This window comes from Cavia porcellus, unplaced genomic scaffold (assembly GCF_034190915.1).
Source record: "Cavia porcellus strain 051 isolate PalLab524CR breed Dunkin Hartley unplaced genomic scaffold, mCavPor4.1 scaffold_31, whole genome shotgun sequence".
Taxonomy (NCBI): domain Eukaryota; kingdom Metazoa; phylum Chordata; class Mammalia; order Rodentia; family Caviidae; genus Cavia; species Cavia porcellus.
The window spans coordinates 5,270,753-5,295,139 of NW_026947514.1; the positions used below are offsets into that span (position 1 = coordinate 5,270,753).

At 51.5% G+C, this 24,387-nt stretch overlaps 1 protein-coding gene across 11 annotated transcripts in view; it reads left to right on the forward strand.

Annotated features, from left to right (window-relative positions):
- Nucleotides 1-23,741, forward strand: part of Setd3 (SET domain containing 3, actin N3(tau)-histidine methyltransferase) — a 61,095-nt gene extending 37,354 nt beyond the window's left edge. For 5 of the 11 annotated variants that reach the window (XM_063240842.1, XM_063240848.1, XM_063240843.1 and 2 more), the window contains 7 exons: nt 11,159-11,217; nt 11,928-12,042; nt 17,571-17,645; nt 18,481-18,647; nt 19,369-19,454; nt 21,645-21,826; nt 22,490-23,741. In XM_063240842.1, coding sequence (XP_063096912.1) covers nt 11,159-11,217; nt 11,928-12,042; nt 17,571-17,645; nt 18,481-18,647; nt 19,369-19,454; nt 21,645-21,826; nt 22,490-22,912 — 1,107 coding nt within the window. In that variant the 3' untranslated portion in view covers nt 22,913-23,741. Of the gene's footprint in view, nt 1-11,158; nt 11,218-11,927; nt 12,043-12,339; nt 12,992-17,570; nt 17,646-18,480; nt 18,648-19,368; nt 19,455-21,644; nt 21,827-22,489 lie in introns of those variants that run through there. The other 6 variants (XM_005000493.4, XM_063240845.1, XM_063240846.1 and 3 more) reach the window with 5 other exon arrangements.
- The last annotated feature ends 646 nt before the right edge of the window (nt 23,742-24,387 follow it).

Sequence of the window (24,387 nt, forward strand, 5' to 3'; positions counted from 1 at the left end):
GTTGGAAAATGTCACTTTATTATATGCGTCTGGAAGTGCAGATGGGAAAACAGATTTTTTTCTTTTTGCAGTAGATTCATTAAGTGTTTAGGAAGAGATCGTCGTCTGCACCATGTTCCACAGCCTGAGTAATTGAGCTGAGTCTGAACGCCGCGTTGTCTGTGCCGCTACCGAGGTCCATCTGTGGCCCAAGTGCAGAGCCTGCCCCGTGCCACCAAGCAAGTGTGTTAGCAGTGGCAGAACTGTGACCGCTGACAGTGCTTATTCTTTGCTAGCAAGATTCCACTGAGAGAGCACAAAAACTCTGGGATCTAGCTGCAGGGCATCCATGTCAGTTTTGCCCAGAGGCTGGCTGGGCATGGGCAGGGCATGGGCTTCATGCATGAGCCCCTCGGGGCAGGCAGTGGCTCCCCTCCCCCATCTGCAGGCCCGGCTTGTGCTTGCTTGCCCCCACCCCTGCTGGCTCCTGCCCGAGGAGGGAAATGCCAAGGTGCGCCTGCTGCTTGCCGCTGTTATCTTAGGAAAGCAGTCTGCTAACCTTTTCTTTGTAGAGAGGAGGACTCGTTAGTCCCGCAAACCTGGTGGAGTGTCACTGCACGTGGTAATGTAGCAATTAACCATCCATGTGGAAATATTTCCAGTCCCGTCTCTTTGTCTGGTGCTGTTTAGTTGAAAAATGTAGTGAGCTTTCAGGTTGTAGTGGGCGTGTGTCCGGGCTGCTTGGATTTGCTGTGTGCAGGGCCATCGACGGCCCCACTCGAGCCTCCCCGTCCCTTCTTCCACCTGTGTCTGGGCTCTGAGCTGGGCAGTGTCCGGAGCTGGGACCAATAGTTCCAAGGGGGCTGACTCTTTCGGCCTACCAGTGAGTTGCACCATTGCTGCATGCGGGAATGCTAGTGTCCCCTGTCTCTGCTGCCTCTGGCCACCTCATTCCTACTCTAGTGAGAAAGCTGAGATCTGGTGACAGGAGCTTCAGACTCCTGCCTTCTCTGTCCCTCCTCTCCAGCCGGGGAGGAGTAGCCCCCACTAGAGCTGAATCAGACTCTGTGCATGTTGCTCTGTGCACCGTCCCTGTTTTTACCTGCATTTTTGTTCTTCCTTTGTCCTGGCTTGACCCCTTGGTTACAGAGTGTCACTGTGCCTTTGAGGCAGTGTCCTGTCTTCAGTCCTGACACGAATCTTCCAGCCCTGCAACCTCCTGCCCCAGCAGAGCTGTGTCACACAGTACTGGGGACCGACCATAGGTCAGGTCACTTTCCAGCTTCCTCGCCCTGCCACATGTGCGTGCATTCCCTCCAAGCTCTTTGTTCTTGGGTTTCTGGGGCACTGCCACTCCTGTCCGCTGGATGGAAGTGTTCTCAGAGTCGGGCTTGGGGCTGGAGCCAGTCAGCCGTCAATGAGGTGATCAAACATCTTCCACCAAAAGACAGCTTCAGTCAGTAGATTGGATTTCTGGCTTTCTGTTCCAAGTGAACAGTTTAACAATTATCTGTTTCCCAGCAGTGCTTAAAAGATGTGCGCTGATTAAAATATTCCTTCATGGAAAGTGTTTCCAGAAGTTGACTTCTCCAACAAAATGGTGTTACGTTAGACAGTATTTCCTCTGAAAACAGAAGAATGAAATTCATTTCATAACTATTGATCAGTAAAGCATTCAATTAAGAAAATACAAGACCAAGTATAGTCTTTGAGGGGAAGGAAGCAGTGAGACTGGCATCCCCGCCTGTGTTCCTTGTCTGTTGTCTCTTGTTCACTGGGGTCGACCCCAGGAAAGGCTGGGTACAGGCCCTGGGGGTTTGGCTCTCTTCCTTCTTAAGGGAGAATCTAACAATACAGAAGATTTTCTTTATGAATTTTTTCCCTGAAAAATTTTAATACTAACAGGGAACTACCCACAACTTCTAATGACATTTTAGTGCCTGCTCTTCCCCTCACCTCCATTCATGTGAAACAGTATTTGAGAAAGATCTAGTGCCTGTTTTTGGACTGTTAATGAGATAAAAGAGGTAATTTTAGAAAAACCGACTTTTGTTCATTTCCCATCACTACAATGAAATGGCTGGGATGGTTAACTTATAAAGAGAAAAGGTTTGCTCTGGCTTACAGATTTAGAAGTCAGTGTATAGGGTGAGGGGCTGGTTTGTGGGGCTTTAGTGGGGAAGGAAGCATGTACTGTGCGGGTCCCCGGTAGAGTGAACGCCCACCTTGCAGAGAGGAGAGAGGTGGGGTCAGTGCCCCCCAGTCCCTGCCAGGGCTTGTACTGAATGACCTCAGGACCAGCCTCCCTTGGGGCCCCCTGCAGATCACAGTACGGCCCTGCAGTGCCACCTTGGCCACCACACCTGTGACACCACCGAGGATCTCTGGGCGTCTCATCCCAGGCACAGCCCAGCTGACGGTGAAGTCAGGTAGCTGCTTCATCCAAACAAACCCTGCCAGCCGCTCTCTCCAGCAGCGTAGATGTTTTCAGTCGAGTTTGGTCTTTCCAGACAACATCTTGACTTATAGTACTAACATTCTACTTGGACACTATAGACACAACCTGCAGTTTAGTTTCTAAGGAGGGAATTTTACTGATGATGCTAAAATTTTTTTTTGTTATTTGGCAAATTGCAGAGTAGAGTATTCGTAAGTTCTCTTTTCATAAGTTACTTAGGCTTTTTAGGACTGCGCCCAGCATTGTAAGTGACTTAGGATTGAAGAACGAGAAGCTTTGTTTGGGGCATCTTGCTCGGAAGCCTGCACACCTCTTTTTTCTCCATGAGACGTTTGTCACTGGGTTCCTCCTGGAGTGACCTGGGGCAGTGGTGCTGGAGATTTGTTCTTTGGAGCTTTTGAACATTCATTAGGCATGGGAATAAAAAGGCAGGAGCTTGGGTAACCACAAACTGCTTTCCTCAACGTTACTGGGCTTCCTGACCTGGAGAAATGAGTTGACCGGGCGTGACTCAGGTGTGGCAGAGCTCTGAGAGGCCAGAGCCCCGTGCATCCAGTGCCCAGTGCCCAGTGGAGCTGCACCCGAGCCTGGCCCGTGGGTGAGGCTTCTGGTGCTCACTCAGCCTCCTGCTGTGTGGCCAGCAGCAGCCAAATGTGGCAGAGCAGGGCCCTTCCCAGCTTGTGTGACCTGTGGGTTTCCATAGCCAGCTCGCAGAAGTCAGTGCTGGAGTAACACCTGCTCCGTGGGTTTACACGGTGACCCTGAGGCCCCCTTGGTTGAGACAGGCCACTCATGTCATGAAGGTGAACTCACCCTGCCCGAGATAATGTGCTGGCTGTCCAGCACCAAGCAGTCTGATTTCAGGGGCCCATGGGCCCTGCTCTGCCCTGCCTAGGGAGTTCATTTCTCACAGGCTGCTCAGAGAGCTAATTTCCTTTAGGCTTGAAGGGAGACATGGAAAAGATCAAAGTTCATTTCCCTATCAGAGTGACAGCCAGCAGGTTTGAAAGTAGTCTGCAAGGCAGCACCAGTGCAGGAGCTGGGAGAAAGACTGGTTTAATGATTGATGAAGCCAGGGGGGTGTCCAGGCTGTTGAAAGTTATCAAGGAACTGATAGGAATTCCAGATAATGGGTATTGGCAGTGTTTGGCTAGTGTGGGGTAGTTCTAGTGAAGAAAACACTCATAAGAAAATGAATTCTGTGTGTACGTGCCATGCAGGCTCTGTACCACTGAGCTGAATGTCCAGCCCTGCCCTCTGTGTTTTAAAACCCCGTTTGGGAAAGGTGCACACACATGCATGTACCTGTATTCAGTGAATGTATGTTCTTTGGGCCAGAGTTTTTGTTTGGTGTCAGGAATGGAACCTGGAGCACTGTGTGTGTGCTAAGCACACACCATTCCTTCAAGCTGTAGCCCAGCCCTAGACAGGAGTCCTTTGCGTGCACAGGGAAGGGGACTGACGCTCAGGATTCATGCAGAGGCCTTTCCGTTAGTCTGGGAAGCGATAGATTCAGTCTTAGTCCTGTTGTTACTGCCCGATATTAAAGTAATGCCTTTTATAATATTAGTATCATGGATTTCAGATGACAGTGATATTTATTAGGCAGTTTTTAGTTTAACCAAGTGAAGATGAATTTTCCATGCCAGAACTTGTAAGAGTTTATTTATAAAAGTAGGACAGCTGATTAGCCTTTGCCTTGAAGTAAAATTCAGAGAGGTGCTGCCCGTTTGTCATTCTGGCTGCATCTGTTGACTGGGAACCATGGGCACAGTGTGACCCTGTACCTCCAGTCCCTCGTCAGCAGCATGAGGCCCACTCTGGTGCCTGCTGCCGAGAAGGACAGTGATGACACTCTCCACATGCACGCGTCCCTGGCACAGGGACTGAGAGCCTTTCCCCACACCTGGTCACGAGCACTCTCCGAAGAGGCCAAGCAGGCCCTCTCCGGCCAGGGCTGGCATGCATGCCCTGATGTCAGTGAAGCTGGTCACCAGGCTCTGCTCTGAGAAACAGCCCGTTACTCTGGTCGTGTTACCTTAACTGACTGAACCAGAGTGCAGAGGATTTACCCTGAGTCCCAGAAACTTGAAATAGCCAAAATGCAGATAAAACTGTCACATGAAACTGAAGGTAGGTGACTGTAGCTTGGTTCGTGATGCAGACCTGCTGGTATCTGGTGGTAACCGCTTTACATTCTGTTTACTTCTAGCTTCATTAACGGTAAGATTGAGGTTTTGTAAGGACACGTATTTTCTGTTTCTTTGCATTGCCAGGGAGTGAACCTGGGGCCTTGTATGAATAAGGCAAGTGCGCTGCCCCTAGCCACACTCCTAGTCCGCACCCTGCTGAGTGTGCTTAGAGACCTTGGTGCAGGTGACTTTTTCAGACCTTAGAATAAAGCTTAGGGTAACTCAGAATCCTTTTGTCACCCAACAGAGGGAAATAGCTGTGACTCTGGGGTGTCCCAGGCTTTGAGATTTTGAGAGAAGCTAGAAATCACTTGTCAGTTGCAAAAACAGCAGTGCAAGGGCCCTGGGTGGCTCACTAAGATAGCTAGCAGCTCCTGGGGCCTCTGCATGCATAGGGTAGGCCCTGAGATGGGATGGCTGGGGAGATTGGTGACCCTGTGGGTGGAGGACTGGGGACTTGGTCTGTTTCCTCCTTGCTCTTAGATAGAGCAGGGTTTTCGCCAAAGAGTTCAGAGATGAATTTGAAGACAGGTGAGACGGTTCTCTGATGTCACATGCAATGGAGTACAAGAGCAGGACATGGACGGCGGAGTTGTGCTGTGTTGAGACATCGTCACCTCTCATTTCTCACCCATCACTGGGGCATACAGATTGGTCGGTAGCAAATTTTCCAGGTCTACCAGCTCACAGGCGTCCACTGCTGACCTTGGAGGAGTCCGGAAGTCTCCTTTCTCTCTTGCAGGGAGAAGGTATCTCCGGATGAGACAGGGTGTTGGAGCTCGGTGTGATTGGAGTCACAGCTCTGTCTGAGTGAGGGTGAAGAAATGACCAGGCGCCCACAGTGCGCAGTCATGGGCTGCAGTGCGCATACTGGGGGGCACTGTGGGCAGGAGTGTGGGGTGAGGCGGGAGAAGGTGCCCTGTCTTCTGCCCTGTTCTGGCCTTTTTTTCACTTTATGTTGCGCCTCTGGCTTTTCCACTGAGTCTACCCATTATTTCTGTCTCTACCAGTTGGAGGTAGTCAATAAAAACTTACTGAAGGCCCTCTAGGGAGTGCGCAGTTACAGTCCCAGCTAGGAGACTGAGGCTGAGGATCTCAGGTTTGAGCCCAGCCTGGCCAACTTAGCATGGCCCTGTGTCAAAGTAAAGGGCTGAGGATGTAGCTCTGTGCAGTTTCAATCCTCAGTACTGAAAAGGAACGGAAAAAAAGTATATGTATATATGTATGTATAATCAATATATATAAGAAGTATGTATATGTTGTATATATAAGTATATATGTTGATGCATGATTGTCTACTGATAGCTTGTTTTTAGCTTTTTTCTTCTAAGTTTGTAAATATTTGCGTGAATAAATGATTGACAGTCAGAAACGCTGATTGAAGTTGCATGTGGTAGCGCGCAAATGTAATCCCAGCACTTGAAAGGCTGAGGCAGGAGGATTGTTTTGGGTTTAAGGCCAGCTTGGGCTACACGGTAGGACCTGTCTCAGCACCCTCTGCCCCAGTGCTGGTTGACTACCACAGTGGCTCATAGTTGATAATCTTTCTTCAGGGTACACAAGTGGCAACAAATACAGATATTGCAGACAGCTTTTTTGGAGTGTTTCACTAAGTTGCAGTTGAATTAAACTGCTTGTAGATTGTAGATTTAGTCATCTTAAAAGTAATTTTATGAATTTATTAAACAATTCTATTTCTTCACTAATCATTTTTATTTAATCTTTGTTACAAGGTAATGCGTATTTGTTATAAAAAACTATATGTAAGTGAAAAGTAGAAAGACCTAATTAAATGTGTATTGATGTAGTTAAATTTTTATTTGATCATATTGAGTGAATTCAAAGAACTTTATGTTGAAAAATTCCCTGAAGAGTTGGATATAATCTGTGTTTAAAAATAAAAGCCTTAAAAATGGATTTTTTCCCTCAAGAGTGTAATATATGAACCATGCTTTGATTCTGATTTATGGTCATCAAAACTAAATTTCAGATTCAGTAGATGTTTGAGTCTAAATTTGCCTTTCTGTTAAATTGTGCTCTGTTCACTTAGAAAATAAAAGACCAGCGGCAAGAGAGCCCACTGGCTCTGCGCCCCCTTCCGGGCGGGCCGGGCCTGGGTGTCTCTGCCTCTCAGGGAAGGTGCGGTCCCTCCCCACCCGTGTTCCGAGTCTCCTGGGGTCGGATGCGCTCCCTCGCAGACCTGTTCAGGAGCTGCGCCCACGCAGTCTTGGAGGTGCCCGTCTGTCCTCCTAACCCGCCCATCGCCCGTGTTAAAAATGGAAACCGCTGTGAGCCCAGCCTGGGCTCTGGAGGGTGTCGCTGCCTGGGAAATTCTCGTCCTGATGAAGCCGCCCCGCTTACCATAGTTCTCCACATGGGGTCGGGGGTGAGCTGGGGGGACCGCGTCCCACCCGCCAGCTGTGTGCACGCCTGTCTCTCGTCTCTGATCACCCGGAAACCTTGGCATGCGGGCCGCGGCCATCTTCCTTATACTTTATTAAATATCTGTCAATTATAAATATCAAGGTTTTACATTAATGTCAAGATAGTACATCAAAAATTCATGGAATATGTGACTTTTTCCAAGGGTATTTAATACTTAATGCATTTGTGTCATTTTTCTTGCCAGAGATATTGACAGGTTTTATTAAGTGTTTGTTAGGGAGATTTCATTTTTATCAAGGGACTATAAAGAGGAGCTGCATGCTAAATCAATTTTTTAAAGCTGGAATAGCGTTCATTTTTTTCATCTTCAAACACTTATAATCCGTAGGTTTTATTTAAATTTCTTCTTGGTTTATTTTTGTTTTATGTGAGTGATAGTTCAAGACAGAACTTTAATAAGGATCAAATATGCTGACTGTAGTGGTTTTTAATTTCCTTAAGCGTCGCTACCAGACCTGTGCAATATGGTAAATTCTTCAAAATGTCATACTTACATATTTAGCAATATTGCTGCTTTTTATTGAAGCCAAACAAACAGTTTCAGATATTAATCTTTCCTAAACACAGTGATTGTTTTGTCCGAGGCACAGCATCGCCGCGTCTCCCATGGAGGATGCAGGAAGCGGGCTGGGCTCTGCTGCCCTGTTTCGCACCTGGGGCCTGGGACCGTCAGTGCCTTGGGTCCCACTGGGAGTGAGTCCTGTCCCCAGATGGGAATGTGTTGTTATGCTCAAGAAGGAGGGACCACCAGGCCCTGGAAAATCTGCAGAAAACAGGCTCCCTTCTGAAGCCATGGTCTCAGTGCCTGGGGATGGTGACTGGCAGCCCCATCCTGCCCTGCTGATCTCATCCAGGGCACAGGGTCACTGTCCTCTCGGGGGCAGTGGCCTGACAAAGCTGCCTGGGACACCCTTCCCTGTCCCGGCTCAGAGCAGATGTCCTCGGAGAGCATAGCTCTGTTGGGCTCTGCGTTGGGGGCATCTGAAGGACCGCCGTGTGACTTCAAGTGCAGCTGCTGTTTGGGAGAGGCTTCTGGGGCTTGGATGCAGGGGAGAGACTCGAGCGTTGGGTGGAGATTGTTTAGAGTAGACAGTTGCTTTCCCCGTTCACTTTTCCAGAATGAAAATACTTTCAGTATTAAATACTTTTATAGACAAGTCATTTTTGATATTTTCTTTATTATAAAATTATATACTTTTTAGGTGTAAGGTAGTTCTTAGTTTTGTATTTTGAAGAAGTCAGTTTTTACTTAAGTGAAGGTGAGTTGGCTGTTTCCCGGAAGCCCGGGTTTGAGCGAGTCGCCAGGGAGCCTGGTCCTCAGCTCTGCGCCCGCAGCCGCGCTCGCATGAGGCCAGTAGGTGGCGCTGCTGCCACAGAGGCGCCAGCCTGCAGAAATGGAAGTTCCTGCCTTCTCCTGTCACATTTTGCTTCAATGTAACTGTTAAGTGCATGTGTCACGCGGCGTAGCTTTTCTACCAGAAGTGCGCGCAGTAGGCACACCCTGGCTTTTCAAGAAGACAGGAACAACTATTTCTAACACTGCAAATATTATATAACCACTGTACAGCCCCAGCAGTCATCAGAATCAATCTGAAAATGCATTTACGCATTTTTTTCTCTTGTTTTGTTTTAATGACTTTGTTTAAGGGAAAGAAAACAGATGGGTACATTTTGGAAAGTTAATCTTTCATCCTTGTGATTCCTAAGGTAACCTGTATTTGAGTAGTTTTGTGGGTTCCAAGGCTGTTTAAAAATATGCGTTGGAAGATCCTTCCTCAGCTTTGTTTTTGTTTTGAGAAAGGCCTTCTCTAAATTGCCCAGGATGGCCTTGAATTTCTGATCCTCCTGCCTCAGCCTCCCTGTAGCAGGAATTCTAGACCTGCTTCCCATGTTGCTATGAGATTCAGCGTTCTGGTTTTGAAAATTGTCATCTTTTTCTCTTATATAATAAGCCAAGCTTTGTGAGAGAGGATGTGAAATTTTTAGTGTTTGTGGGATTTAGCGTTGAAATTTACCAACTTTGGAAATATCAGGATAAATTCCATAGTTTAAGTAAATTAAAATACTTAACAATAATACTGTAGCATTTCCCTCCTCCTAGAGTTTGAAGAATTAGGATATGCAAAATTTCCAGTAGATCAGATAATGTGAAGTTTCATTTTATTATAGCAGAAAGGAAGTTTCAGAAAGAGACTCTTTTTATTACAGTTTGAAATTTTTTCTGTGATAGTTTTTGTGATTCAGTTAGTTTTGGAGGAGGAAGGTTCTTATCTTCTGACTTGTACTTTTTTGAAACATTTTTCCTAGTATATATATGCGATACATAATGAACATACTCATTTGTGAAGTTAACTTCAGGAATCAAAAGAATGAAAGATTAACTCTCCGAAATGTCCCCTTCTTACTATTTATATGCAGTTTCTTACCTAATCTGTAAATTCATGCTCACAGTCCTAACAGTCATTAAAACAAAAGTGAAAAAGTGCATAAATGCATTTTCAGATTGATTCTGATGACTATTGGGGCTATACGGTGGTTATGTAATATTTGCAGTGTTAGAAATAGCTGTTCCTATCTTCTTGAAACGCCAGGGTGTGCCTCCTTTTGACACCCACTTCACGGTTGCAAAAGGGTAATGACCCCTGACCCTTTTCCCTGCCCTTCCCTGGCCTCTCTGGAACAGCCTGAGCAGCCTGGAACCCTGCTAACGGTTCAGGATAGTAAGTCAGTGGCAGCTAGGCCTAGGACCTTAGAGTCCAGCCTTGCCCTTCGCTGTGACAGTGCAGTGCAGAGCTTCTGCGGCCTCTCAGCCCACGCTGCACCTGGCCACGGCGTCATGGATCTTCTCCCCAGAGATACGATGTCCTGGTCATCCTGCCCTGGCGGGCACCACCCCGAGCACCGCCTTGCATCAACCTCATATGGGGCTCCTTGAGCTGCGCTGTGTTAGCACAGCCCACATTGCAGAGCCTCCCAGGGTGCAGTCTCAGTCTCGACTTCTCCTCTAAAAGGTTAAACCTGGGAAGAGAGGGACATGGGACCAGAGCACCAGTGCCCAGCTGGCAGCCTTTGGGATACACAATTTGCCTAAAATTGTGTCCTATGCACAAGCTTTTGTTTTCTAATTGATTTACGGTTTGAGTCGCTTTTGCCTCATCCCCTACTGTCATGCACGCAGTGCCAGCGAGTCCATTACAGTGGTGGTGATGAATCGCAGTGCCCGTGCGTCCCTAGAAAGGCGAGCCTCGCGGACCCGGGCTCCTGCATTACCACTGAGCCGGCTCATGCTGCTGCTGGGCTGCATTTGTGACTCAGAAATAACCATTTGTTCATTTGATCACTTGCTGCAATCTGTCTATCAGACTGTAATTGAAACTGGAGATTAAAATTATACTGTTACAGCCTTTAATTTCTTAATTGAGACAAAGTTTTTAAGTGCTCGGGGTGGGGGGGGCAGCATTGAGAAGGGAGAATAGAAGTGTATAAAAATTTTCTCCGAAGTGTGAAGTGAGGGGTATTTTTACCAAATGTTCTTTTGTTCAGAAAAGAAGTGCTACAATTAAAAATATGCTGTTTTCTCTTTATTTTGCTTGTAAAATTTCTTAGAAGAAGTTTTCTTGATTTTTGGGGTGTGTGGCTGACCTGTGCAGGTGTCCGCTTCCCTCAAAGGGTTCTAGGCGGAGAGTAGTGAGAGACAGTGGGCTTTTAGCGGGCCTGGCTCGGCTGGGCTCCCAAGCCTGGTGCGGGAGGCCATGTGATGCCGGCTCCTCGGGCTTATTCGAGGTGTGGGTCAGACGCCTTTGCGCGGGGGTGCCTGCCCGAGAGCCATCCGCCTTCCCGCGTTCTCCCCGATGTCTGTGGGTCCCAGGATGAAAATACGGAGGAGCAGGTCTGCGACAGCTGCTGGGCACAGCAAATGAAGGTGCCAGTGATGTACAAGGCGTCCCAGCACGCCGACCCCAGGAGCCCGGCCTGAGGCCGGGTCTCCTGCTGCATCCAGCGCCCTGAAGGGGGGATTCTGCTGACTGACTGCTGTTTCCCTTTTCTCTTTTCACCTCTGCTTTCCAAAACTTGGCACTCCCAGACCCATCCTCATGCCAACAAACTGCCCCTGAAGGATTCTTTCACTTACGAGGACTACAGGTCAGTATGCGGTCCCAGGTAGTGTGTGTGGGGGAGGGGTTTCCAGGGGAAGTGTGGGGGCCTGGCAGGGAGGGGGACGCATCAGTAAGTGACAAGCTGTGGTCAGGAAGCATTGGAGCAGAGGTGCTCCCAGAAGTCCCAGCGCACAGCTTGGATGGTTGGCAGTGATTTAACGTGCATCTTGCAATTGCCCCCCACCCAGCAGGAGGAGATGGGTTGGGCTTGGGATTGACATTCATGCTAGGGGACTTTTCTCCTCTTCGTGGATTATATCACTGTAAAGTGGGGATTTCTTCCCGGGCACAAAGAGTTACTCACTGCATAATGTGATAAAATACTGCCCTCCACATTTCATAAATTCTTAGAGGCCTCCCACTGAAAAAGTAGTTGTATCATTTGCTTCTCCCTAAGGCTGCAGGGTCAGCATTCAGGGGTGATGGGGCAGGGCTTAGCCATCTAGGTGACCACTGAACGGGCCTGGCCCTGCTCCTCACACTGCCTTGCTTGCTCCCTCAGTCCCTCGCCTCCCCTGATCCCCGATTTAGTTTTAATGATAGTGGCAGAGCCCCAGCCTTGCTTTTGGTGTTTAGGAAAAGGCTTGGAAACTGTGAGGGGTCAGTGGCCCTAAGTGTCTCTGGTCGCGCTGTTCCACACTGCAGTCCACTTCTGAGAGTTCCAGACGTTCATTTGCTTTTTTCTGATTGTTGCAGGTGGGCGGTCTCTTCTGTTATGACTCGACAAAACCAAATCCCCACGGAGGATGGCTCCCGGGTGACCCTGGCCCTGATTCCGTTGTGGGACATGTGTAACCACACCAACGGCCTGGTAACGACCTCCCCTGGTGTTAGCCCGGAGGCCCTGCCTAGCCCCCACCACCACGCCACCTCCTGTGTCTCTGTCCCTGCCCCCCTCCACAAGGGGCAGGGGCACAGTGCACCCCTCTCCTGGGTTTCTGTCTGGCTCTGCTCATTGCATGCTGAAAAGTAGAAGCCAGGGCTCCCACCTGCCACAGGCTCAACCAGCGTCCTCAGTTCTGGATTCTTCTAAACACACTGATTGACTGGCGATCCTCGTATCTCCCCTTCCCCTTTGTTTTCTTTTTCTCTGTGGACTGGCTTCCAGATGTCCACCCTGCCCACCCCGTGCTTTCCTGTCCCCTCCTTCCCCCGGTGTCCCACAGACCCTGGCCAGGCCACGGGCACTGGAGGAGGTGGAGTGGCGAAGCCAGGCTGCCTTGTCACTGCCGCTCTGCTGGGAACCGGGTGCGGCCCTTTGCAGATCTCAAGTCACATCCAGGTGGAAGGAAGCCTCGGGGCGTGGCAGAGGGCGGTAAACCCCAGAGAACTGTAGTGTTCCAAACATTCGACTGGCCCACTGGTCTGGTTTTGTTGTGTTCACTTTTTCCTGACACTACCTTTCTTTGTTACTAGCAGTATTTTGAGTAGATTAAGGATTCACCTCTGATTCCACAGCGCAGCAGAACACATGTGCCGGGTGCTGGGCTCCTGAGATGGGGATCCTCCTGCTCACACGGGGCTCTAGCAGCAGTCACACGCTAGAATCTTAGGAATAGTTCAGTTGTAGCAAGAAAGAATATATTTTGCCTTAATTTAGATATGCTTAATTTAATTAGCAATACTAAAAAATAGCAGCATGTTTTCTATTTTCATTAATGAATATAATTTTACATTCTTTATTCTTCTTTTTCCCCATGAGAGATATTTTTAACGGATCCTAAGCTTGAAATTAAAAAATTTTCAAATAGCTCTTAAAATATCTGGCTCTTGTATTTTTCTTCTCCTTTTTTTGGACAAGATCATTGGTTCTCAAACTTGATTGATCATTGGAGTTTATTTTTTACTTCTGAGATTAAAGAAAGAAAGCTTCTCTGTGAACAGAGTCAGGTGGCACAGGTGTCTGGGAAGGGGCCTTGCAGTGCTTGGGCAGCCCGGGGGGCGCCCCCTCCTCCCACTCGGATGCCAGCTTCCAAATAACTGTGTATACATGTAATGTGACTTTCTATTGCTTGCTTTACAGTTTATCTCAAAATAAAAGTGACAGAGCGCTGATGACCCTCGCCACGCTTTCCTTAGTGGGACTCATGCAGTCTGCCCGGGTAGAGAGGCTGCTGCCCTCCCAGGGTGCCCAGGGCCGGCGCCATCGCCGAGCAGTTGCCTCCTTGCAGCCCAAGCTCTGAGAGCTGTGTGACCTGTTTCCCAGCACTGCTGTGAGACTGCACAGGCCATCTCACGTGGTGGGGTTAAGAAGGCCTGTGTGAACACTCGCTGTGAAGCCTGATCTCCTATACATTCACAGTTAATCTCATTTTAAAAATAAGACTTGACATCTAGGCTCAGCTTTTCAAGCTCAGCTTCTCTCTTGCTCGTGCTGTCAGTCTCTCCTGGCTTGCGCTCAGGGAGTAGGTAGGCATTTGTATCCCAGCAACGCTGTCTGCCTGGAACACTGTCGCAGAAGCTGGTGAGGGGAGCACAGAATCCCGTCTGCGGCAGCAATTCCAGACCAGCAGCCACAGGACAGGGAGGCACAGGCGGAGCTGGTGGACACGGCCCCTGAATCCGTGTCCCTGGTGCCTGGGAGGCAGGCTCTGTACAGGGCGTCAGGCACCGTGTAGCACCTATGTGGGCAGCTGTATCCTCTGGGTTCAGTTTATACGAGGAGCACAGCATCAGGGCATTACAGACCATTGCAGACGTGTGAGCTCTCCTGTGTGTGGTGCAGGCTGCTCGCCGGCAGGGAAAGGACGGGGGACCTAGGCAGAGCCGGCTGCGCTGCCCTTCGGGGCCTCCCGTCTGTGTGTGAAGCCTGTGAAAGCCTTTAGTCAGTGTCCGTAAAGTGGAAGCCAGCAGTCTTATAAAACAGATGAGGGCCCCTTTGTAAGCTGCCCCAGCCCAGCTGCAGCACGTGGGGCCACCTGCTGTCACTGCGGCACTCCCACCTCAGGGTGCCCCTCCTGGGTGACTCCGAGGCTGCTACTCTGCGCCCTGTGTGAACCTGCGCTGCCACCCACCCCTTGAGCCCTGCCATTCTAGTGGGATGCCGAGCTGTGCCCCAGCCTTTTTGGTTTTGTTTAATTTGGAGACAGGGTTTCACTGAGTTGCTAAGTTACCCAGACTGGGTTTGAACTTGCCATCCTCCTGCTTTAGCCTCCTGGGACACTGGACTTGCAGGTGTGCCCAGCACGGAAGCCCTTCCTTTCTATCTGATTGTGTTTCCCCATTTTGTGTATACGCTGCTCTACTCTGCTTCCCTGTCATCCGTGTATTTCAAGTCTGAATCTGTATTGTAATCCTCCCCCTGCTCACCTCATAATCACGAGAAAGGGTGACTTTCTTGTGTGTCTTATTCATGTCCGGGCCTGGGTACCTCCCAGCACGGGCATTTTGTGAATTACCTCCTGAGTGGTGAGTAGATGGATATACAGTACGTGTACCAATACCTAGGAGAAAAGACCAGAAAGCAAGCAACCAACTGTTAATGAGACTGTGATCTTTTTCTTCTGCTCCTCTATTTTCCAAATTCTATTTGGTGAGCATGTCTTATCTCATTTCTTCTCTGCTGCAATAATGAGAGTAATGGCATACTTGGGGAAAACTTGAGGGACACAGGAAAGAGGAAAATTGAAGTGGCTCCGCTCCTCGCCCCTTTTCTGTGTCGGGGAACTGCGTCTGTGCGTCTTCCTCCTAGGCCCTGTGTGGAGCTTCCTTAGACTGGCTTCTCAGCCCCCTCTGGCAGTGCCCAGGAACTTGACCCCCGCACCTGCTGGAGGACCCGGTGGGCGTTTCCCTGCACCCCCCTGGGCTGTCCCACTGGGTGGGGGTGGGGTTTAGCATGGGGCCCACCTTGGATCAGCTTGGAACCAGCTCTCCATGCCCAGTGTTTGTGGGGCAGGGGCATTGGGGCGGCGTCACACGTGGCTGGGTAAGGCAGGGTGGTGTCACGGGGTCACAGCCCGGTGATGCTGGAATTGGCTCCTCTGCCTGCCCCCGACTTGGGGTCTGGCCTTTGCCCTGAGGCGCTGGTGGCTGTTGGTTCCCCAGGGTGGCCATGACCCAGGCCCTGGCAGAGGTCTCTCTGTGCCTGCAGGGAGAGCCCTACTGGTTCTGCGTTGAGGCCGCTGGCCGTGGTCTCCTAGCTTTGTCACCAGGAGCCCGTCACCTGAGCAGATGAGCGTGTTTCACGCATGCATTCAGTGCCTTGATCGTACTGACAAAGCCCCTGTGCTCCCCCACATCTCCCTGTCCTTGCCTGGTGATCCCTCTGCTACTGTCGTGTGTGAGAAAACTCCACCCTTGCCTCTCCACGTCCAGCATGTTTCATCTACTGGACTCGATATCCTCCACTTCCTCCCTGCCCTGCCAGTGCCGTGACTTAATTCTTCCCAGGCCCAGGTATACTGCGCTGTGTGTGCAGCCACCTTTGCTCACCCGGCCTCTGAGGCGGCTGCTCTGTCTCAGCTGTCCTGATGTGCCCCAGTGAACGAGGACGCGGGTAGCTTCCTGCACTGACTTCCTTCCCTCCTTGTGTGCCATGGTGGCCGGCTCTGGTGGCAGTTCCACTTCAGAGTTTGGAGAAAGCTCCACATTGTTCCATAGAGGCTGCACTAACTCTGCACCCTTCGGCTCTGTCCTCTGTGCCCGCCCCTGCCCCCCTCTTCCTGCTTCTGCTGGCGGGTCCTGCTGCTACAGCAGGAGAGAGCCCCCTTTCCCTGTGGGCAGCTCCTCGAGCTGTGTCATCAGGATGATACTTTGCAGGGCAAACCCTGAGCCTGACTTTGGGCAGGTGCTGAAGGAGCTCATTCTAACCTGATTTAAGTGCTGACCTTGTTCTGAGTGAGATGCCCTGGCGTGCACGGCTTCCTCGGTCTCATTGGGTTGGCGTTCCTCACTGCTTTGTGCAGACGGGAAGCACGAAGCGCATCTAGAGGGGCTGAATAACCCACCAGCTCTAGGCAGGTGGGGTTTCAAGCTGAGCAGTAGTGGCCTTCTGTCCCGCTGTTGTGGTGCAGATCCAGTTGGTGCCTTTCTTAGCAGGCAGTGCTTGCTGACGTCCCGAGCCTCACTGCCCAGGGTGAAGCCAGTAAGTCCAGTAGAAAGCTGGACTGACAGCGGGTAGCAGGCTGCTCTGCACGACCGTGAATTGGGGGCCAGTTCTTCCTGCTGGCGGAGGGGGTCATGCCTTTGGTAACTCAGAGCATCAGGTGTTAAATGCTGTGTGCCAGGCATGGGGTTGCTGATGACAGGAGAGCCGGGCGGGGGGCCTCCTGGAGGTGGGAGGGTGAAGGAAGTGTGATGAGGGCGCTTCCCTGAGGAGGCTGGGTCTCCACCGGGTTTCAGGCCGAGCAGCAGGAGAAGGGAGCTCCAGGCAGGAGGACGCGGGGACAGTGACCCGGCCTAGCTGGAGCCACATATGTTGAGGCCAAGGAGGTGTGGGCCTCCTGGAACCGGTCCTGCTTGGGGATTTGATGTGGTTCTGGAGGTGGGGACAGGGAGGGCAGGAGGGCTGGATTCTGAGGTCAGTTAGAAGGGCTTTTGCAGATACTGAGCTAGGGGAGAAAGTGAGGACCGCGAAGGATGAGGAGGGAAGGCTTCTAAAGAGGTGTAGGAGGTGCGGCTTTCCTTGTAACCTTGGCGCTGACACGGGCGGGGCCTCGGGAGGCACAGGTTTAGCAGGTTGGTGGAGGATTTCTGTGTGCTGAGGGCCGTGGGAACACGGGACAGGAAAAGCAGTAAGGAAGAGCTGGATTTTGTTTTGAGGCGCTGGGGACAGAACCCAGGCCTCATGCATGCTAGGCAGGCAGTGCTGCTGACCCGCAGTGGCCAGCGGTGGCCATGTTAGTAGTACCACTTCACTTTTCCTACCCAAACGCTGCATTTTTGGATTCCAGAGTAAAACACTTAATGTAGAAACAGAGATTTCTTGTCTTCTGATTCTTTAGCTAGTGGAAACCCACTTCAGTTCCTTACTGGTCCAACACTTTGAGCGAATGAGAGTCTGTCAGAGACCCTGCTTCTCCCAGATCCCCGTGAATAGGCACAAGGCTCGGTATAGCCGTCCGTCTCCCTATCACCTGTGCATACCCTGCTGTTGGGCGCCCAGGGGCAGTACTGTCATAGAAGTGTGTGCTTGGTGGATACCGGTATACCACTGTACTGGTTTCCAAGAGTGCCTCCTTTGCGTCAGCAGAGATGGCGGAAGTTAGGTGTGTCCTGTGCAGGGTGTTGCAGAAAGGCCTCATAGGCACCCGTGTAAGGACCCCCAGGCCCGTTCCCCTCTCCCTGCCGAAACAGACCCCGGCACCCTCACTGTTGTCTCCTGCCTTTCCCCGTGGCCAGATCACGACGGGTTACAACCTGGAGGATGACCGCTGCGAGTGTGTGGCCCTGCAGGACTTCCGGGCCGGAGAGCAGGTGGGTGTGGCCAGCCTGGGAAGAAAACCAGTCTGCAGGGTGGTTTGTTTTCTGAACACCTCTTGAGACTTAATTCTACAATAAGGATGTTGTACTTGGGGTCCACAAAGAAAAAGATTTAATACAGTTACTGCACAGTTGACCTGACACCCCTAACAGTGTTAACAGAAAATTAGCTTTTATCTTGTGACACTGAAATGAATTATCTCCCAACTTGCATTGCTTTTATTTCTTCATTTGTTGATTCTTTATACAGAGGCAATGTTTCAGAAGTTTTAAGTGGCACAGATATAAGGAAGTCTTACACTTCGCTTTAATCTGAGTCTAAGAATGTGGGTAGGCACGGGAGTGAGCTGTTGAGTAAATGTGAAAATGCGCATCTCTCGTCCCTGCACTCAGCATCAGGACACTCCAGTGGAGCCAGAATGACAAATTAGTTTAACAGAGAAGCCTGTGAACCTCCTGCTGGGTGTAAGTGTGCTCTGAGCTCCTGTTCTCAAAAGAGACCCTGGCTGAAAGGAGAGGGGGCCAGAGTGCGCCCCAGGTGCAGGCCCAGAGGAGCATCCGGGCTGTCCTGGGAGTGAGAGGGCTGCAGCAGAGGCCCTGGGACCTCCCCAGGGCTTTCTCTGCCCGCTGGGGCAGGCTTGGGTGCTGGGCCCCGCACCGCCTGACCTAAGAAGGTGGGGAATCTATGGCTCGCCCCTGCGGGCAGGGCCAGGCACTTCATGCCCTGCATCTCCCTGAGGTGCAGCAGCACTGCGTGGTGACGGCTGCTTTATGTTGGGGCGCACGGACTCTGTTTTACGCCCTCTCTTTTCTCTTTGCTGCATCTCAGATTTACATCTTTTATGGCACCCGGTCAAATGCAGAGTTCGTGATCCACAGTGGCTTCTTCTTTGACAACAACTCACACGACAGAGTGAAAATAAAGCTCGGCGTGAGTAAGAGCGACCGGCTATACGCCATGAAGGCGGAGGTCCTGGCCCGTGCTGGCATCCCAACGTATGTGCGCTCAGCCCTGGCAGTGCCCGTGTGTTCTGGGGGGTGGGTTTCGCTGGCATGATCAGGAGGCCTCCCCTGCACCCCTGCCACTGTGGTGCTATGTGGTGAGTGGCCGGCTTTTTCAGGGACATAGTTGTGCCACAGGACACTGCTGGCAGTGCTGGGGGGGGGGCAGTGGGGTGGTCCTCATTGAGTTAAATAAGTGCTTTGGAGTCATTAATGTCTTTCACCCTGGAAAGGTTAATGATCTGGAACACTTTCAGTTAACTGTTTGCTTCCATTAGTTTCCATAATGAAGTGATGGTACTCAGTAATTTCAAGTACTTTTGGCTAAATTCTTTAGGATTTTCTTGTAGTTGAGGAGCAAGATGATAAAGACAAGAATTATGATGTATTAGACCTCCTGGGAACAGAGGAACCATTCTTAATGAAAATGGATTATCTGGGCCTTTTTTATTGGACTTGTCAATATTTGATTAATGATTAAAGTGTGAACTTATCGTAAATTATTATGAATGTGTTTTAAGACGCATAGGCATGTTTCCTTACCTTAGTGCAAGGCTGCGCCCCAGACAGGGGCGGGCGCCGCAGAGGTGGCCGATGCCCGATGTGGCTGTCCCATCCGCGATCCTGCCCTGTGCTCTCAGCCCCTCGTTCAGGCCGCTGGCCACATGGCCTAGGTGTGAGGGCAGGCGGCTGACCTGGCCTCTTCTCCTGGCAGGTCCAGCGTGTTTGCGCTGCATTTCACCGAGCCGCCCATCTCTGCTCAGCTGCTGGCTTTCCTCCGGGTGTTCTGCATGACAGAAGGTAAATCATTCCAGCAAAGAAAAAGAGGTGCTGCTTTTCTTCTTTAATTCATGAAAATGGATAAGGCAGAAAGGTTTAGGTTAAAGACAAAATGGCTTTAAAACTGAAGCACCTTTGGGAAGAGGGGAAGAAAAACTAGATTTGCTCTGCCCTGGAAATGTCACCTGCCGGTCATCCACTGGAGTCAGCAGTGCTGCAGAGGCCTGGGGCGGGGGTACCCAGTGGGGCGTGGGGTGTTCTCAGCTGCAGCCTCTTCCTTCAGTCCCAGAGAGAGTTAAGGAAGGTACTTCGTGCCTTTCTGTTTGCTTGAGACAAGTCACTGGGGTTTCATACGACCTAGCAGGGTTGTGCTTTTATTTCCCCTGTAAAATGTGCACCCGGTCCTGAGGCTTGGTATCTAATTTCTGTCCTTGTAAACAGCCTGGAACCCTGGGCAGCCAGAGTGGGTGGGGAGACGTGAAGGCTGGCAAGGGCAGTGACGGTGCCTGGCAGTGAGTGTCCCAGGAGCTGGGGGACCGGGGAGGGCTGATGTGCTCTGCCGTCTCTGCCCTCGTCATGTTTGGGGCTCGGAAGAGGCTGCACAAGTCCAGAGAAAGACAGTCCCACAACATGGGCTGGCAGTATAGTCACTGGCTACGGGCAGTGGATGAGAGCGGAGCCATCCAGCAGGGCCTCTGGGTGGTGCTGTCCAGGCGGGGCACTGGTTGTGCTTCATTGCAGTTCAGCGGTCAGTCCTGTGAGCTGCTGGCCCACGAGGCAGGAGATCTCAGTGCCTGGAGGCTCGGTGCCCAGTCAGGCGCCGTGGAGGAGGACACACACCGGGAGCCAGGTGCTTGGGCCCTGGCTGCCGAGGTGGAGCTCAGGAGCCCCGAGCGGGCCAGATGCAAGGCTGGCAGGCCCCTTCTGAGTGCTTGCGGCTCTCCGGATCCAGGCAGGCCCTGGCTTCACTTTGCTTCCCAGCCTCTCGGCTTCGTTTCTCTGGTGATCTGAGTGCAGCGTCACTTTCAACGCTGGCGGAGAAGAGCTGTGTCCCAGGACCCCTGCTTTCCCTCCTTTCACTTACCCAGTGCCGGGATTGAACCCAGAGCTCCGTCCTCACTGCCCCCTCCCTTTTTCTGTTCTTTTGAGACAAGGTTTCACTCACTTGCCAAGTTGCCCAGCATGAGTTCAACCTTGTAGTCCTCCTGCCTCAGCCTCCCCACCAGCCTGCTTTCTGTCTTGAAAAGAGGCCTGGAGCCAGTGAGGGAGGGGTGACAGTATTCAGGGCTTCTGAAGACATTTCCACCACGAAGGGGCTGCCTTTACTTTTAATCTTCATCACTTTATACAAAGAATGTAAACTGAAGAACAACAAACTTAAAAATCCTGAATTCTGCCCTATTCTTTTGCTGTCAAATACAACTCAGTAAATCTTTTTTCAACATTAGATAGCATCCATTTTCTTTTAGCAAAAGAAAAAGAAAGCTTTTAGGTCTGCTGCCTCTCTTGTTTCCCCTTCGTCAGAGAAGACAGGTATCCTGCAAGGCAGGTGCTTGTCTTTGTGTTGCCCCCTAACACTAGTGGAAGTTTGGTTTGCTGGGGGCAGCAGATGCCACCTGCCGGGCATTTCCCTCCGAGCCCGAGAGCCAGAGCCAGCGCCGGGGTGGCTGGGGCAGCTCTGCGGGTGCGGCGGGATGCTGTCCCTGGAGCGGCTCTCCTTGGGGGAAATGCCCTGCTTGGGCAGGCGCTGGGTCTGGCTCCTCCTGAAGTAGGACTGGGGCGCCTGACGTGTAGACTTGTATGTGTTTGTAACTCCTGTTTGAATCCTTGACGAGTGAGACAGACAGGCCCGTGTTTTCTTAAGACTTTCCTAGTCCCTTTCCTGTTTCTGATCTGTGGCATACTCGTAAGACGAGCTTAGGAATGAGCAGTGGCCTTTACACTGCAACTGCAGGGCCCTCTGGAGGCTGTGACGCTTGCATCTCCGGTGCCGTCCTGTTCGCCTGTCTTCTCGGACCGGGGGCTGGGAGGGCCTCAGTGGTGTGCATGGCCACAGGCTGTCTTCAGGGGCTCACCAAGGCTGGCAGGACGCAGTTTCCAGGGGCAGCACTCAGCCGTGCCAGCCCTGGGGAGGCCTGGCTAAGGGATCAGGCCCGGGCTCTGTAGTGGATGCCGTGGAAGGAGGCCAGTGCTGCTCTTCCCTCCTGACAGACTGCTGTGTGTCTCTCGCAGAGGAGCTGAAGGAGCATTTGCTAGGAGAAAACGCCATCGACAGAATCTTCACCCTGGGCAACTCCGAGTTTCCAGTCAGCTGGGAAAATGAGGTCAAGCTTTGGTCCTTTCTCGAAGATCGAGCTTCTCTTCTTTTAAAAACATATAAAACAACCATTGAGGTAATTGGTTTGATGAGTGGATATTTGCGCTTTCTCATGTTTTTAAAAAGATTTCTTCTTAAATGTAAATTGTTAAATTTTTTAGCAAAATAGTTACATATTGGACATTTTCATTCATAATTAGTATTTTTCCATTTAATATGTGCATATTTACCCGCAAAAACCATATTGAGGCATTGTTGATTAGAAGACAGAACTTTCGGTTGCTTAATACTTAAATTTCTGGTTCAAGCGATGCCACTTTCCTGGTGCTGTCAGATCTCACTGTTGAGCCTCCTCCCCAAGGGCTGCCTTCTCCCTCCTGCTCCTGCCTCCTTTCTCCTCATCCTTCTTCCCTCCCTGTCCCCTGCCTGCTTTCCTTCCAGCTCCTGCCTGTCATCCTGGACCACCCTGGGGCCACATCGGAGCCCTCCACCGGGTGGCTTCTAAAGCGTGCATGCCCTGTCCAGTGCCACCCCCCTGGCGCAGGCCTCCTTTGTGTTTGACACGGGGTTTCCCGAGGAATCACCCCCAAGTCTGCAGCCCAGCTCTGCTGCAAGTGCCCAGTCACGGGAGTGCACGCAGCCGCTTCCAGACCCTTGTGCCTCCCTCCCTCCCTCCAGCCCGCAGCTCTGCCCTCCGCTGTGGGCTCCTCGTCCCTGACTCCACCTCTCTGGCCTGCAGGAGGACAAGGCTGTGCTGAAGGGCCCGGAGCTGCCCACCCGCATGAAGATGGCTGTGAAGCTGCGGCTCGGAGAGAAGGAGATCCTGGAGCGCACCGTGCAGAGCGCGGCTGCCCACCGGAAGTGCTTCCGCCAGCAGCTGGAGGCGCGGGCGCCGCTGCCCAAGTACGAGGAGAGCAACCTGGGCCTGCTGGAGGGCGGCGCGGGCGAGTCGCGGCTGCCGCTGGTGCTGCGAAACCTGGAGGGCCAGGCCGGCGTGCAGGAGGCACTCGGTGCCGCCAGGCACGGCCTCGTCAACGGCGAGAACTCTATCCCCAACGGGACGGCCCCCGAGGAGAGCTGCAGCCCCGGGGAAAGCCAGGGAGGGATCGGAGATGCCAAAGAACCTTCGGACCGCGGCGACGGTGCCCGGGTGCGGCGCTGAGCGACCCGGACCGGACCGGACCAGTGGACGGCCGTTTCCATGCTGTGTTCTTGTTAACAGTTTTCTTTTCCGCAGAGAGGAAAATATGTTTTTGCTGCTTTATATACAAATGATTTTTTAAGTTATTTTAAAAATCTAGCTTTCTGATTAAGATTGCCATCTTGCTTCGAGGCAGAACACGTGCGCTAACAGTGTCGCAGAGGGCGAGAAGGGCCTGGGGCCGCAGGCCCAGCGCCGCGTGGTGTCCTCCCTTGCTCAGCAGTGCTTTGTGGCCCTCACGCTGAGGTCATGCCGATGGCAGGAGGTGACGCTTGCTCGGCCTCCCGTAGGTGGATTGGTGACCTCCTGGGCTGCAGCGAGAGAGCGGCAGAGGCGATGCCCAGAGTCCAGGCAGAATCTTTTGTTTTCCTCCTGAAAATAATACCCTAGTACTGAAATAAAATGTAAGGTGGCAACCTTATTTTTAATAGTTTGAAATGTTGATGATAATCCTAATTATATAAATATATATGCACATATATACCTAGTGATTTCTAAAAATTTGTTTACTTTTTGTGTTTTGTTTCACTGTATTGAGAACTTATCCTCCCTTCTCAATCAAAGTAGCACCTGCAGCCTGCTCCAGACTTCGGATGCTGGCGGTGGTGCCTGGCGCTGGGCTCGGCTCAGGCGGGACACCAGGTGGGTGCAAACCCCGGTGGCCCGTGCAGCCTCCCCTGTTGTTCGAAGCGAGGCAGCTCCCTGGCTTTTCTGGTTTTCACAGCAAGCTAGAGATTTTCCAAGCTCTCCTTTTGAGTAAAATCCCTTATTAAAAGAAAAACATGATTAATACTTTTGTCTGTTCCTTTTCTTTGGAGTGGGACAGGCTGTCCGATGTAAGCCATCTTTTTCCTGGAGCATTTTTGGAACGCTGACCGTGAGTTGGAGACCATGCTCGCCCAGGACGCAGAGCCCACAGAGCCCCAGCCCGTGTCTTTCATCAGCGTGCCAGAGGCTGGCTAGGCCACAGGCAGAGAGCAAGGGCACCGGGCTCAGCGGGGTAGGGTGGGAGGCGAGTGAGGGAGTGCGGCTGCCCACCCCCCCAGAGCCTCTGCTTTTCAGGCTGCTGATCACTGGTTTCCCCAACCTCTGATGTCCCAAGTGCGTAGTTTTAAAGCTGAGTAAGTCTCACACTTGTCCTTGTGATAAACACTGCTGTGGAGCATGAGGCCTTTGGCGCCTTCTGCTTAGGTGGGAGACCCAGCGAGGCAGTGGGCAGATGCTGGTTCCCTGCTGAGGGCGTGGAGGGGCTCGTAGGTGCGGCTTTTCTCAGCCAGGAGGATGTGCTGCACTGCACTGCGCTGAGAGCTGGGTGCTCCCAAGGAGTTTTCTAGCCATGGTGACCCGTAAACTGCCAGCACTAGGCCAGGTCATTTTCACACTGTGTCCCAGAGAAGGCCCGAGGTGCCAAGGAAGCTGGGCTCCCCAGCCCTGGT